At 29.6% G+C, this 17083-nt stretch overlaps 1 protein-coding gene across 1 annotated transcript in view; it reads right to left on the bottom strand.

Moving 5' to 3' along the window:
• LOC148300960 (neuroligin-1-like) overlaps positions 1-17083 on the bottom strand; it is a 62026-nt gene that overhangs the window by 11790 nt on the left and 33153 nt on the right. Inside the window, exons 2-4 of the mRNA XM_088274036.1 lie at positions 14556-14709; positions 7441-7630; positions 5018-5136 (exon numbers count right to left, since the gene is read on the bottom strand). Of these exons, the coding sequence (XP_088130162.1) occupies positions 5018-5136; positions 7441-7630; positions 14556-14667 (421 nt within the window). The 5' untranslated portion in view covers positions 14668-14709. The remainder of the gene's footprint in view (positions 1-5017; positions 5137-7440; positions 7631-14555; positions 14710-17083) is intronic.

Here is a 17083-nt window from a genome sequence, read left to right as displayed (position 1 = left end):
TTCAATCAGAGTTTGGTAACCTGTTACGGAAACTTTACTTCTATGAATCAATCTTAGTTGATTTGGGTTGAAATGTTATTTTGTGTTATCAAAGAATAATTACTTGTTAATAGTTTGAATTTTAATGATTAAACTATGACTGTTTCTAGACATATGGGATTTTATTTTACTTGACATAAATGAGAAGAATAAAAACATAGAAATCATAGTTAAACGTACATTTTTTTACAATATTTCGAGTGTTAAAGTTTTTTTTAACACATTTTGAGTGTGTCCAAATATCTGGTTTTCTGCTCAATAAAAAGGTTCGTTTCATCTCACCAATAGACGTCACTAGTTCTAGTGATTCAAAGTTAATGTTTCGAAATTGGTTCATTTATATATATATATATATATATATATATATATATATATATATATATATATATATATATATATATATATATATATATATATATATATATATATATATATATATATATATATATATATATATATATATATATATATATATATATATATATATATATATATATATTATATATATATATATATATATATATATATATATATATATATATATATATATATATATATATATATATATATATATATATATATATATATATATATATATATATATATATATATATATTTATATATATATATATATATATATATATATATATACATATATATATATATATATATATATATATATATATATTTATATATATATATATATATATATATATATATATACATATATATATATATATATATATATATATATATATATAAGTGATAACTTAAACCAGCCTATGACGGTCGTCAGCCCCGTAAAAGCCCAGACTTCCATATTTTTCTTCATCTTTATAGAGATATCAAAAAATAAGTTAAAGTTTTTGTTTTAAGAATGTAGGATTTGCTGCACTTCTAAGTTATTAAAGAACTTAAGAATTTAATACATTTAAGTTGCATAACCTGCTTTCACTATCCATAAAGTCACTAAAAATTATCTTTGTTAAAAAAAACTATCTGAATGGATAATGGAGGTGGGTAGATCTGTAATTGATCACATCATTCGGTCATGTCTTATTTGATTGCATGTCAAAAACAAATTTCTTTTATAACGTTTTTAAATCCACAAAATTTTGAGTGTATCTAAATACTTATTCACAAATCTGGATTTTCATATCAATAATATTTTTTTTATTATTTTTCATATGATTTTTTGACATCTCAAAAAAAATAGTTTTTAAATCAGTATCGTATGAAAAATGTTCCACTTAGCACGGAAAAACTCATGAGGGTGCATTATTGTAATTTGTAATTATGTTTATTATAAACATAAATAAATTTTTATTAAGTTTTTTACTGATATCAAAATTTTTCAAATGATTTCTCACTTTGATTTAAAAAAAGTAATTCATGAACAGTGGTTACCAAATTGGAAAGTTTACCAGATTTATACACACTTTTGTACACGCGGTGCTAAAAACTTACCACCCCTTGCTTATATGAAATACAATTCAAACATGGTTCAGCACAGTTTTGGGAAACCAAATGTTTTTCGCTCAAGAGTTATTTATTGGCTTTAGCTCTCCTTTAAAATCACATTTTAAATTGTTGACTGTATAGCTTATCTACTGCTGACAATACGTGTGGAAGGAATTATTGATCACTCGAATATTAATTGTAAATTTAAATGCATTTGATGATAACCTTTGTATATTTTGAAAATAAACGTTACGTGCTTTGTTATTTCAGTGCTACATTGTTTGAGCATACATAAAGTTGTTATACTCGTACGTATATCGACGAGTTATCATAATACACCGAGTTAAAGCAGGCTCCTGTATAATCCCCTTTCCATATTGACGTTCAACAACATCCCTTCCTCTTTCTTCGCTGAAGAATTATTGTATTATGGGTGAGTAACCGTCATATCACAAAATACACGCATTGTTTCATCCGTCACAAAGTAACGAGATATGTAATGAGTGGATGAAATAACAAGAAATATATCCAACTACGCGATGTGTCGAGAATATTTTGTGTTTGAAAATTCTAAAAGGTTATATGAGATGATGATATTAAGGGTTTATGTCTTTAAATTGAATTATTTACATATTTGGTGTAGTAAAACTTCTTAGGTAACAGAAAATTGACAATTTTTTATAATAACAAAATATATCTTTAGCATATTTCAAAAATATACCCATTGATTATTTTGTCATAAGATCACATGCCCAAAGCCTTTTGGTATTATTTACGATAATTATTATACTTATTAATTTGTATTATTTTGACATAATATAATTTACATAAATATTTTAATGTCGTATTACTACGTTGAAATCTCATGATAAGGCAATTTTTCTTAACTTTAATTGATATAAAAAATTCAATATATTTGCTTGCTTAAAATCACAAATCTCAATCACAATCATTCACCCTTGCTTTGAAATTTCGACACAACATGCCCTCAAATTTGCGGATATTTAAATATGGTTCTTAATCACGGGTAGAATGGTGAATGTTACACGAGTTTAAAGTATAACCAGCCTATGAAAGGTCATAAGTACTTTAAATATCCAGATTTCTATATTTTTCATCATTTAAGCTGAAATGTCAATCAAAAATATTTTCAAGACCGCTATATTTTTTTATAATTTGATATACGCATACTGTTAAAAAAATCCATAAAAATGTTTATTATTATTACAAAATTATCTCAAATTCGGAGTATAAATCAGTTTGGTTATTACTTGATATCATAAAAATCCATTCGATTAAACTTTGAACATTAACAATAAAACTGGAAGATATCAGTATTCTTAGAATAGGTGAACCTTTTTAGTGAACGGGTGCGAGCATTGAAGATAATATTATGTAACATAATCGGTGCTTTTTCGAACGAAGGGCTTCGGTCAATGGCCCCATCTACGAACAATAAAAGGAATAATATCCAGATGGAGGTAAGTGAGGGATACCTGAATAAAATATTATAATGATAGCATGCTACCTCTTGCGTAATATGGCATGACTCAGTATTAAAATCTTTATTTCAACTTGAAACCATTTGTTTCGAAATGAAGAAAATTATACCAGTTTTTACCATTTTATGAACAAATTTTCATTTTCAGCAATGAGCTTGTTTTTTTAGGGTGTAATATCAATACCGTTCTGTTTTTTATGATTTTTTTACAACTGAGAGCAGTTTTAAGAATAAAATACGTGTAAAAAGTAACGTATTACAAAAACAAATGACAATAAGTAAAATGAATCCCTTTTTTAGTTTCATTATCATCTTTTCGGTAAATTGCCTTTGATATTATATTATATCTAAAATATTTATGAACTTTCAAATATATTGTCATTGGTCTTTTTTTTTAAGCATCAGCTGTGAATATCTCAACGTATAATCGTATAAGTTAATCAATTTCAAAATTCTCGAGTGGAGGAGATTCTATAACACGAAGTTTTTCGAATGTTTTTAGTAACATTTAATATATTTTAATGGTTACGATTCTAAAATACGTTTGTAATATTTAAATGTTTTTAATGAGGTTATCTTTCACGGAAAAACGGTTTTTATTATGTTTTCGTAAGTAATACATCAATTATAAATATTAATAATAATAAGTATAAAGTATTAAATAAAGTGGGAATAATAATATGCTAACTTTATTTCAGTTGTATAAAAATCAGACTTTGGTTAAAGAGTTAAAATATACGTTAGTAATATATATTTCGTTGGTTAATAAATAAATTATAAATTAATACAATATAATCAATGCTTGTTTACGCGAAATAATAAAATATGTTGAATTTTTCAGTTTTTAGAATTCAACTTCATTAATTTATGTAAATTACCATCCAAGGAAATTTAACTTTATAATTTTGATTTAATAAATAATTAAGTGAATGAAATTTAATAAATGTTTTATTTTAATATTTAAATTTGTCAGTGTATTCAAAAGCAGACATTTAAAATTTAATTATTTTTCATTGAAATTACAGGTTGATGAAAACTCGATTAGTTAATTATCAAACGGTGCGGTATTTAATTTTACTATTACACAAATTTACGTCAACACAAAATTAATAAGAGTTATGATTGACTTTTTAAATGTGTTTTAATTATGTCTAAAGTGGTTTAAATATTTCTTACTTTTATACTGAAAAAATGGATTCAAACATTATTTTTAATCAAAACGCAATTTATTTTTAAAGAAAAACTACCCCTTTTTTATCCCAATCTGCATTAATATGGTGCATAGAAATATGCATAGCGATATGGTGACGGCTTTTTAAAAATATATTGTACGAGGTTAAGGAGGCAAGTCTTCTTCGATTTTAAATTCTCGAATTAAGGAGTTAAATTAATATAATTGGATACAAATGACTTTATCGAAGTGGCTTCGGGTGAAGGGCAATATTGATATAATGTAACGAAAACGGAGGAAAAAATTTACACAGGGAAAAAGATGGTTAAATGAATTGTTAGGTTACTCGGAAGTGCATACTCGTAGTAACATAAACTACTAGATATTTGTAGAAAATGTTAAAAAGAGACGTAATATATTATTTATTTTAAAGAAATTTTTAATAATACATGGGAAAGAAAACGAAAGCAGAATTTTACATAGGAAAAAAAATAATGTCAAGGATAATATATATACATCATTCGAGTATACCATCTGGTATACTCGGTTAGGATACTCGGAGTTAGTCAAGTCCCGTTAGTCAAAGATCGTAAGATAAAGATTAATATTAAAAAAAAATGTTATGATAATTACCGTAGAGAAAGTTTTTTTATTTATTTATTTCGTAAAGATAATTATTTTAATAATATGAAAAACGTTAAACCCCGGTCACTATTCAAATAATATAAAAGTGCAAAAAACTACAATATATAGTTGTTTAATTACGTAAAATGCATTTCCACCGAAGTCTCAGGATACAAATTAAATATTTTATACTTTAAATTATGTAAATGTTTAATATTTACCACTTCCTGGGACGTAGATATTTAAATACAGGCAATCTTCGCTTTGGTTCGTAAGTAAGGGTGTCATCTTTTTCAGCAGCTGAAAGCGGCCTTTAGGCATTTTCAGAAGGGCGGCAGTTCTGAAAATAAACTCGTGGTTAGATATAATTTTATGTGTGCTTACTTGCACAAAATTTATATCCGTGCGTAAACAAAGCCGTTAAATGTGCCAACCATTAACAACATAATGCATTTTACCTGAAAAATAGATCGTTAAACAGTTATTTCTGCAAACGTAGTGACAAGCGAACAACCTCAATCAGATCTAAAAATCAACCCCATGGAACTTTTAATAATAAAAGTACAAAAGTATACGTGGTTTTGATAACAAAAACAAAAAACGGATTTAAAAAGTGAAGGTTTAAAAAAAAAATAATACGTCACTATGGAACTGATAAATATATGAAAATGAAATATTATTTTGCGCGTTATTGAAAAACCTTATTGCAATAATTTTTCAATAAAAACATTTAAAATCCAATCATAGAGGGCTGTTGTAAATTGGTGAATATACCATATTTTTGACTTCTTAAATAAGAGTAGTGTTAATATATTAGTAGATTAAAACCAATATTTTTAGCTTTTCCACTTTATTTTTATTTAACCAGCGACCGGGTTTTGTCGTTACCGACATCATCAGACTGGTGGGGGAGGCTATACAAATTGTTATGTTATATATAAAACAAGGCAGGAGTTGATAACCATGATTTGATAAAAAAAATTCTATATAATTTCTCGATTTGATATAATTTTTTCTATATATTTGATATAATTTCTCAATAATTTTTTTTCTTTATAATTTCTCGATTAGATATAATTTTTTCTATATATTTGATATAATTTCTCAATAAAATTATATCAAATCATGGTTATCAACTCCTGCCTTGTTTTATATACAACATAACAATTTGTATAGCCTCCCACCAGTCTGATGATGTCGGTAACGACGAAAACCGGTCGCTGGTCAAATAAAAATAAAGTGGAAAAGCTAAAAATATTGGTTTTAATCTAATAATATATTAAAAATGCAATTCCATCACGAAGTGTCAGTGGATAATATAAATCTATTAAGAGTAGTGTAGTTGTCAATCATACATAGATAGAATGGTGAATGTTACACGTGTGTTTGTAATGTTACAAAGTGATCTCTCAACCACCCAATGATAGGTGGAAAGCCCTGTAAATATGCAGATTTTCAAATTGTTATTCATGTATGATCTATGTTGAGATATCAAAATATGTCAAGCAGAGATTCCGACATTTTGATTGCATTTTTGTAGAATTGCATATTTTGTGAAGGCTAACATTATATTATTTATTGATTTGCCATTAACTTGACGACATGTTGATTATTAAAAATCAAACACATGTATTGGACCTCTACTTGAGTTTTTTTTCACTCGACTAGTTTAAAAACAACAGTTCTCATCGACCGATGATCACAAAAAATTCCAAACTAGTCGTGAGAAATAAAACTCAATTTACAACATTTTGAGTGTGTCCAAATACTTGTTCACAAATCTGGATTATCTCCAGAAAAAGGAGTTATTTTTCATATTATTTTTTGACATCTTACCAATAGATGGCTTTAGTGAAATTCTAGTGGTTCAAGTACAGTGTTTCGAAATCGGATCATATATATAGAAATTCCAAGAATTTCAGAAGTGGTTGTCAATCATTGGTAGAATTGATGAATGATACACGTGTGTAAAGTGATCATTTAAATTATTTTTATTTATTTTTTTTTTATTATTAATGTAACTATTTTTGTTAATGTAATGTAATGTTTAGTATCGTTTTATAATTTTTTTTTATAATATACTTTTTAAATGTAAAGCTGTACAACTCCCGAACAAATAAAATAAAATAAATAAATAAACCAGCCTATGACAGTCGTAAGCCCTGTAAATGCCCAGACTTCCATATTCTTCTTCATCTCTGATGAGATGTCGAAAAATAATATAAAAAATATTGCTACAATTGGAGACAATCCAGATTTGTTTACAAGTATTTGGACACACTCAAAATGTTGTAATATTTTTTTTTAACTTTTATTCTTTTGTCTTCTTTTCTTCTGTTTTATCAAATCTCTTCTTCATCTATGTTAAGATGTCAAAAAATAATATAAAATTCAATTTGTGCACTAAGTTTAATACATGTATTTAATTGTAAATAAGGTTTATTTTGGTTTGCAGCATCTCCAGAAGACAAACTGACAATAGTAGATTACCTGTTGGAGACATCTCAGTATCGCTGGGAACAGATAGGCCCGAAAGAGTCGGCCTGTGTATGCCGCACCAGGGTGTTCCATCCCAGGACGGCCTCCACCGGCTCCGGGTGGCGCGAGTGGTGCTCCAGAAGACATGTTGATAATAGTAGATTACCTGTTGGAGACATCCGGGTACCGCTGGGGGCAGACGGGCCCGAAGGAGTCGGCCAGGCGGGTGCCGCGCCAGGGCGTCGGGGCGCGCGGTGGCTGCAGGCGCTCGGCAGCTCCGTACGGCACCCCCAGGAAGGCCTCCACCGGCTCCAGGTGGCGCGAGTGGGGCTCCAGGATTATACCGCGGATCGCACCTGCGCATAATATAAACGAAAATAAATTAACAACATTAAGAGTGTGTTCAAATACTTGTTCACAAATCTGGATTACAGGATCTCCAATTACAGGAGTGATTTTTTCATTTTATTTTTTGACATATCAACATAGATATGTAAGCTGTACAATTCCCGAATAAATAAAATAAATAAATAAAATAGATGGAAAATAATAAGTGTGGGCATTTACGGGACTTACGGGGTCAAAGTGATCACTTTACACACGTGTAACATTCACCAATTCTACCCATGATAAGACTAACGCAGGCATATTTTATTTTCGGATGACCCCTATATGGTAATAGGTGTAGTCAAGAAAAATAAATGAAAGAAAAGCAAAATACCGTTTTATTTCTTGAAAACGCATAAAAAATATACAGGTGTTTTTTTTTTATTTAATAAAATTGCTTTACTTATTCCCTACCCTATTAAGACATAATTAATTATTTTGTATGGTCCTCTCCTTGTATTATGAAATTTGTTTTTCATTTTTGATCTTAATAACAAACAAAATATCGTTGTTAAATTCTTTCAGTCATAGTTTTTTTCATAAATTAAAGATTCATCGATTTGAAAACGTTTTTACCTATTTTTCTTTGTATTATAAGCTTTAAAATGTTTTTTTTTTAAACATGATCCCTCCTGTTATAAAAGTGTATTGTGGCTCACGAGATATTATTTTATCGTGACTGATATTTGTAAAGTATAAATAACAATAATAAAATCTGACGTCAAGAACCGTTAACGTGTTTGACAATTAATTTTTAACATGATGAAATATCATCAAACGTGTGTCCTCTTCAATCTGTGATTTTCCGTTAATTTTATCGAGTTTTCATGAATGTATCGCGTGTGTTTGACATTTTTAGAAAGATGAACGACATATTTTATTTCATTGAATACCAATCAGGACTCAGAAAAAGGAAAAAAATCAAATATTTAGACTAATAGCAAAAACCAGTTATAAACTAACGATATAATTTAACGAAATAAAGCATAGAAAAAGTGATGAATTTATATTTTTTTCATTTTTCTATAAACACATCGGCTTAGATAAAATCGGCGTGGGTAGGAGAGTAAATATGTGTTTTTATGGACCTTTCACTAAACGGTCAAGCATTTAACGTACCTTTTTTAAATGAGTATATGCATAAGTGAAAAGGATAAAATCTATAAAATTTAATAACTTAGGGTAGAAACCTCCAAATGCTTGACATAAAGTATGGATAAACGAATTAAATCCCTGAATATCATCCTGAATAATAAAAAAAATAGAACCATGGTATTCTTGAGTTTTCAACGTTGAAAGGTGTAAAATTTAATGATTTTGAGTAACATTTTACACGTTACAATACTGTCAACTTATTTGAAAAGCGTAACAAGCGCCCTTGAGGTAGTATTTCACGAAAATGGCGCTATTCATATTATCCAAATTTATTATTATTAACTTAGAAAGTCCCAAACTTGAAACGATGAAACCGTATCTTCCTCTACTTCATAATGTTATTATTAACGTACTGAGTCATACTTGGTTATACAGGGATGTCAACATAGAATACGGTAACAAATAATGGCTTAAGAGATGAAAATAGTTTCAGCAAATCTTAAATAAATAAATTAAAGATGTGATATCCATCAAACATTTAATTAAAATACTAGAAACAATAACAAAATGTGAGAAAATTGAACATAGTGAATATGAATACTTTGTAAAAGGGAAATTCAAAGTGAATATGTAATTTTTTTAAATGTTTTTCGCAGATACTTTTTGGCATATTTTATAAACTTTATAAAATGAAACAACTTTGTTTAAACACTTCTTTATTATAAGTACACTTTAGCCTACCGGTTTCGACAAGAACCTTGTCATCAGGGTTTATGAAATTCTAAATATTAAAAACATTAAAATACTCATAATTAATTACATTCCCTTACCAAAAACTTCCACACAATCATATTTATTTAATGTTTTAGAATTTAACAAACCCTGATGATGACAAAGGTTCTTGTCGAAACCGGTAGGTTAAAGTGTATTTATAATAAAGAAGGTTTATAACAAAGTTGTTTAATTTTTCAAAGTGGATATGTAAACTTTAGATAATAATGTATTCTGAATATTCTTATGTAAATAGTATATACCCTATTATAAAGGTAAAATATATTCAACTGTGATATTGAAAGTTCAATCCTTTTTTTGAATTTTATTTTAATTGTAAAGCATTTTTGAACTACACATTTTCTCTGTTACGTTTCAACTTAAAAATACGTATTCAAAAATGATAATACTTAAATCAAAGTCTTGTGAATTTCGTTTACATCAATTGATATGTAGTATGTGTATCTACTTTATAAATTTTATTTTATTATATTAAAAACCAGTATATTATATATAAATGATATGTTAATATTTTTTATACATATTAAATTGTATCAAACTATTTACAATATATCATGGTGTCATGGAACTTTATAGATATACGTACGAAAAAATACATATCATATAAATTGCAAAACATTTTATATCGATGCTGTTATATGGAATTGAATGTCCTGTCTTTGGATGGAAATAATTGGCGTGTATGTATGAGGAGATGCATGAATGTGGGAAAGGCGAATATTGAGGGCAAAGACAGATTGGTATGGCGTTCTATTCTCTTTGCCTACCCTTATAGAGAAGCGGCGTGATGGTGATTGAGTTTAAGTTAGTTTTTTTAACAATACTATTTAAGTTATCTACCTAAAACAAGTCAGAGAAGAATCGATATATTCTACATAAAAACGTATTATTAAATCTCTTTATATTAACTTATATGTATAATTTATTAAAAACGCTAACTGTGTACTGTAATTTCATATTAACTTTCATCCTTGAAGTATAAATACGTGAAAGTTTCTAGACGCCTTTGCAATAATTTCCTCTTTACAATTCCAAAATCAGGACCTTCATACAGTAGCGCGCTAATGAAAGTCGAATATGAGATCCACTCGAAATGAACCTCAGCTTAGTGTAAACTTTGTGACAGCTAACCTTCAGTATGCTGTCATAATAATAATTTCTATCAAAACTTTTCCACAGAAGTTTGTCCCCTCTGTATATCCGAACGACCCGACTTAATCTTGTCTTACTAACGCTTCTTTTGAACTTCACACGCATAAAAAACTGTTACAAGCAATTTTTTATAGAAAAATCCATGACACAATACGGTTGTATCATAGGAATAAAAACAGTTTACTTTAGAAAAAGAGGTCCACTATGTGATCTATTCACAATAAATACAACAATGTACAATATATAATTCTCAATAATTATTTTATCAATTGTTTCGGCACTAACTTTGTGGTAAGACATGTTACAATGATTAAAGAAAACACTTGTTTTATACCACTTGAGTTTTATTAAAGACAACATGTTTCAGAAGCTAAACTTCCATCATTCAGGTCTGAATAATAACGTAAATATAAAATATAAAATTGTTCTATAAATAAGGAGAGGGGAAAGTTAGGGCGAGGGGGTTAGTCAAGGGGCGGATTTTGAAAACAAAGGAAAAATGGAAAGCAAAGGTGAAGAATTTTGAAACAATATTTTATTTAAAAAAATATTCTTAAGTTATTTATAATTTGGCCTTTATGTGGAACAAGGTGTAATCATTTTAATTTATGAGAGTGGAATGAGTGATTTGTATCTATTTTGTGATTTGCTAATTCCGAAAGATTGCCAAGATTTATTTTTCATTGAATCATTATTAGAAGCTGAATATATGCATTTTTGAGTTAAATTATTTTTATTTAATTTTTTAACATTTCATATATTAGTGCGCTATTATACCCGTTGTTTTTTGCTATTAGTTTAATTGTATTTAATTCATGATTATACAATAATTTCAGTTACTTAGTGGGATATTAATTATTCTATGTGATAACGAATGGAAACTGGCCATTTTATGTGAAATGGGATGAATGAAATCAGCTGAAATAACTGTATCAGTAATTGTAGGTTTACGATATATACTAAAATTTAATTTATTGTTTATAACTTTAATCGATATATCAAGGAAATTTAGGGTATTATTATCATTTTTTTCCAAAGTAAATTTAATATTATTATGTAATGTGTTAATGTGGGTAAGGAAAGAATCTAACTGTAATTTTATATTATATATTTAAGTTATTATTTAGACCTGAATTATGGAAGTTTAGCTTCTGAAACAAGTAGTCTTTTATAAAACTCAAGTGGCATAAAAACAAGTGTTTTCTTTAATCATTGCTAAATAATTATTATTTTAAAACATATTTTCAAATATTTTTTCCCTAACCTAACCTAACCACAAAGTAAATGCTTTAAGCATTTACTTTGTGGCTAGTCATTTTTACTTATGTGTATATATACATATATTGTACTGGTAAAGTTCGGCTCTAACAATTCCCATGAACTATAAGCTCTTCAGCAGCTTAATACTTAGATCATAGAAGGTCTATGATCTTTGTATTGTTTAAGACGCATAAACCCTCCGATTAATATTCTGATTCATGCTTCCATGAATATCATATATAAACTCCAATAAAACAATAAACACGTGGAGACGATCTGATCAAGTTAATGCTCTACAATTCAAACGTTATCTTATATTTCATCTTATGTAGAATGTAGATTGGATATTACTTTTCCAATAAATTTATCCCGCCGTAAAAATAAATGTATGAATTACGCCATTTTAGCTTATTTGTTATGGCCGATACTACAATGATACCATCGATAAAAAATTGAAATTGAAATTAAAAATATATATAATGCGGCAGACTCGTGGATTTAAAGAGGTCTTTGTTTTAAGATTGAGATGCCAAAAAATGTAATATTTAAACCAATTTAAGCGGCGAATATGGTTAGTAATAGAAGCAGTAGTAATAGTACCTAATAGTTTTTAAAATACTTGAAATGGTAAGGTTAGGAGTCAGAATACTTGGCGGATATGTGTGTATAAATGTGGAAGGGGCGAATATTTTATCCAAAGACAGAACTCTCTGCTTGCCATTTATCTTTTATTTTCGTCGCAAATGTAGACGGTCATAAAAGTTTGACGATTAGTGGTCTAGATAAAGAAAATTTTTATTTTTTTTAAATACAGTGAAACCTCTATCTATCGTTTTTAATGGGACCTATCAAAATAAACTATGAATGCGGGAAAACAATGAATGCGGGATTAAGAGGTCAATACGCAAATAGATACGACCGAGTAAAGATACCGTCCTCCCAATCTGCATAACCATTCGTAGGCTAAAATTCTAAGAAGAATACAGGTTTCAGATGCAAATGAAATATTAAAAATAAAATACATACCTGAAAAGAATTTACAAAAATACTTAAATTTATTGATCAAAATTAGTTTTTTTTTTCGTAAGTCAATAGCAATAGTATTTTTTCAGCATCGGTTATTGAAAGTGCGTTGTAGAAAGTTTTCTTTCAAAGAGTGTGCATGCTTCTGGAAATGCAGGTACAGGCAGCGGCTCCTTTTCATCAATATCGACCTCTCCTGCTATCGGTTATACAAGCTTTCGATAGTTTCTATCCCATACGTTGCTGTTGAATGTAAGAAAATTAAAAAGAATGTAAAAAAAAACAGACAAAATGTATCAAATATGCAGCTTAATTTGAACGATAAATGCGGTAAATGGTGATAGAGAAACGATCGATGCGGTTTAGTTAAGTATTAAATGAATTCGGGATAGATGAAATAAACGACACATCCGGGAAAACGATTATTCAAGGAACGATAGATAGAGGTTTCACTGTAATTTATATACCTCACGATACTTCATGATGTACTTGTATAATGAAAGACTGTAGTCGTAATACAAATTTATCCAAAATACCATAAGATATAACAGTTAAATATTAGTGAACATCCATTAATGTGATATTAAATCACGTTATAAAAGAATTTTCATAAGAAGAAATGGCTGAGACAATCACACAATAATGAAACCCTTATTTTCCTCATTATAATTCTCTTCGCCAACATCTGGATATTAGATGTATCAAGTCGGAGGAGGGATCGAATCAATAGCCTATAATAGCAGAGCCAGGATAGCTGGATAAACAATATACATTGTTATTATCCATTAACATTAAGTGTGTGCGGTTTCCACACAATCCTGTATGTGTAGTACACGTGTACACACACTCCATACTCCGCAAGCTCAATAGGCTGGTGCAAATTAATTTCGGCACGTGATCTCGACGCCTGTTTACCAAACCACTCGGTAGAATCTAACGGCAAATACATATTATGGCCGGTATGCAAGGGGTCAGCTTTAGGGGTGGTAAATTATTAGGTATCACTGAACAAATTGCGGAACAACAGTCACACCGCAAACTTACCCATGTTCCTGATAATTATGTGTGAGTTAGGTATGCGAGTTCATTCTGGACTTAGACCTTCCCATATCATGATAATAAACTACCTACTCTACTTCATAAATCATAATATCCTTACCGATTCGGGTTTATGCAGATATACCATTGTTAACATTGGATAACTTTTGCTTAAATACGGTATTTTATACGTATTACTTCTTATCCACTTACGTCGTTAACTTTTATTGCCATATATAAAAAAAAAAAATTAAAAAAAAATGTTATATAGTATTGACAAAGTGTTACCGTGACTATCGTTCATTATAAAAAGGCAAGATTAGTTTAGCGTTTCAGTCGTGAGTGATAGAATAGAAATATTCTGATATTTAGTATGGAAAAAATCCTTTTTTTATCTCCCTTATTGAACCACAGCAGCCTGCACAGCGCACCCACCATGCCGCCATCCTCACCAACTATACAGCCCACTGAACACTGGCCTGTACTGCCTGTACTGCCTGTACTGCCTGCACTGCCTGCACTGCCTGTACTGACCTGACTGCGTGTCCACGATGCGCGAGCTGTAGCGGGGCCCTGCAGCGGCGCGCGGTAGCAACAGAGGCACCAGCACCAGCGGCCACAGCAGCCTGCACAGCGCGCCCGCCATGCCGCCATCCTCACGCCTCCTGCCCTCTCCTCACCTGCCCATCTGGAAAATGTATTTATGTTAAACACGATTCTCAACAAAAGCTTAGATTGGGTCATACAAATATTTTCATACAGTTTTAAATAAACATTATCTTATATTGACGAGATGTATTCTTCTCCCTGGCTATATCCCAGCTTATTGTCTTTGTAGACCACTGGGGTCAACTCTCCTAGTCCTCAGGTTATAGATTCTTCTGTCCTAGATAGGCCATGCTTTCGAATCATGTAACTTTTCTGCAGCACCCATGAATTTGTTGGTCTTCCTCCAGATAACTTTCGATGAACATCCATTTCTATTGCCTGGTTAACTACATGTTCGGTTTTTCTGCATCATATCTGCGTTGACGAGATATCTGATTGATGAATCAATATCTATGTAAAAAACCTGATGTTGATTTGTCAATTTTGTCACCGTTCAGTTAGTGTTATGGATATTGATCATAACTATCTTGCCATATTATTGAATCAATATTTTATTAGAGTTTTATTGGGGTTTTAATAAGAATAATTTAGATTTACTTGTGTTATCCTTAATATAACGTCACATTTCCTTTAGGATTCTCAAATAGTATCTTACTTTATCTCCAGAGGCTTAATCTTTTTACAAAATGGTAATTGATATGACGAATGGAGTATCCAGTAATCGTCCCTTTTCGTGGGTTCAGCGAATCTCAAACTACGTAGGGTAGTCCCCAGTCGCATAACATTTCTATTCCCAGGGGTGTAGCAAACTTTCCGCATCTAGTAAGTGTGTCGATTTCTCGGAATAAGATATTTACCCCAATTTTTCCGTTTGAAATTCTCCCTCCGGAGAATCCCACGTCATTATTCAAAACTTTTTCAGTCGCGCCGCAACCGATCATTGGAATATGTTTTATTTGATTAGAAAGGATAAAATTCTCTTGTCTTGTAGATATGTCTTTATAATAAAGATGGCATTAAAGTTTTCCTACTTTTGATATAAATGATAGTAAAAAATCGAAGAAAAATTTAAATTATGATATCAAAATCTTCCAAGCGGATTATGGTAATGATAAATATATTTTTACATATACATACATACATACAAAATAACTAAAAAAAATCCAATTTTATATGTTCTTGTTCAGTAATTTCCTTATCACAGGAAGAGGTACAATATTTATTTTACCAAATATCCTGTTCACTAAGCCCCTTATAAAAGTGGTTAGCAAACCGCGGCTCGCGAGCCGCATGTAGCTTTTTGGCCCTTTGAGTGCGGCTTAGCCACAAATGTATACGACCGACACCTTGTGCAGTTAAAGTGAGAACGAAACGTTACTTTCGTTTACAGCACAAGTGGTTTGCTTTGAAAGACCTGGAGAAGGAAGAAATGTTGATTTTAACACCTGGATTATTTAGTATTTTTTAATCATATGATCAAAACAAACAGCAAACATTTTGTTCCGTTCTGTGAACTTTTTTTTTCGAGTATGAATAAATCGTTTCACTTATGGAAATCTGGAATCGTGCCTTAAATTAAAAACAACCACCTGCAAATTATTTTAAAAAAAATGCGAAATCATAGTTTACATTAAGTGTTTGTCCTGATTTAATTTCATGGATACCTTACATACATGTTCTAATCAATAAATCAGAGCATTGTCAAGCACAAAATGAAGTTTTTTAAATGTTTTTTTTTAGTTTATTAAACTTTTTTTTAAATCACAATATTTTGAGAATGAGCAAATCTTTGATAACAAATAAAGTTTTTATTTCCACTTTGCAGTTATGATTTACCACTACAATATTTTTTAAATTGATATCTCAACAAAGACATTCTTTGAAAAGTTAAAAAAAAACCTACTAAATAACACTAAAGATGATGTAAATAACTCACATGTCAAGGTTAATTTAATGATATACATACAACTTTTTAAAAAAATGCTTACGCTTAAGCAGCGTATGATAGATCGTTAGTTGTATGAATACCAAGATTTTAATATTTTTCCTCCTCCATACTGAGAAATATATTGAATTAAAATTATGCTTCAAACTTATTAAGTTAATAAATAGTGTACCTTAATATGTTTAATAATTTGAATTTAGGAAATTTGACGATAAAATAAGCCTTAACTGTTATACAATAGATATTTGGCACCATTGACTAATGAGTTGACGACCACTGCTCTGTGCTATAGCAAAAATCTGACGGGAAAGCGAAAGTAATTCCCTGTCAAAGTTGACGAATTGAAAACAATATTACGGTCTTAATGCCAACCAATCAAGTCTTGGCGTGGATGTAATCCGCGTGGTTCGGTAACCAAATTACCGATCCAAATTGGCAAGAAGTCTGAAGGTTATTCCATATTTCTAATCTAAACAACCCCGAATATTTGCAGAAACCGGGTCAATTT

The sequence above is a fragment of the Brachycentrus maculatus genome, unplaced genomic scaffold (assembly GCF_059751285.1).
Source record: "Brachycentrus maculatus isolate JH-2025_06_01 unplaced genomic scaffold, ASM5975128v1 h1tg000626l, whole genome shotgun sequence".
Classification (NCBI taxonomy): Eukaryota; Metazoa; Arthropoda; class Insecta; order Trichoptera; family Brachycentridae; genus Brachycentrus; species Brachycentrus maculatus.
The sequence above is the reverse complement of the archived record's forward strand: the minus strand, read 5'-3'. Positions and strand labels throughout refer to the sequence as shown.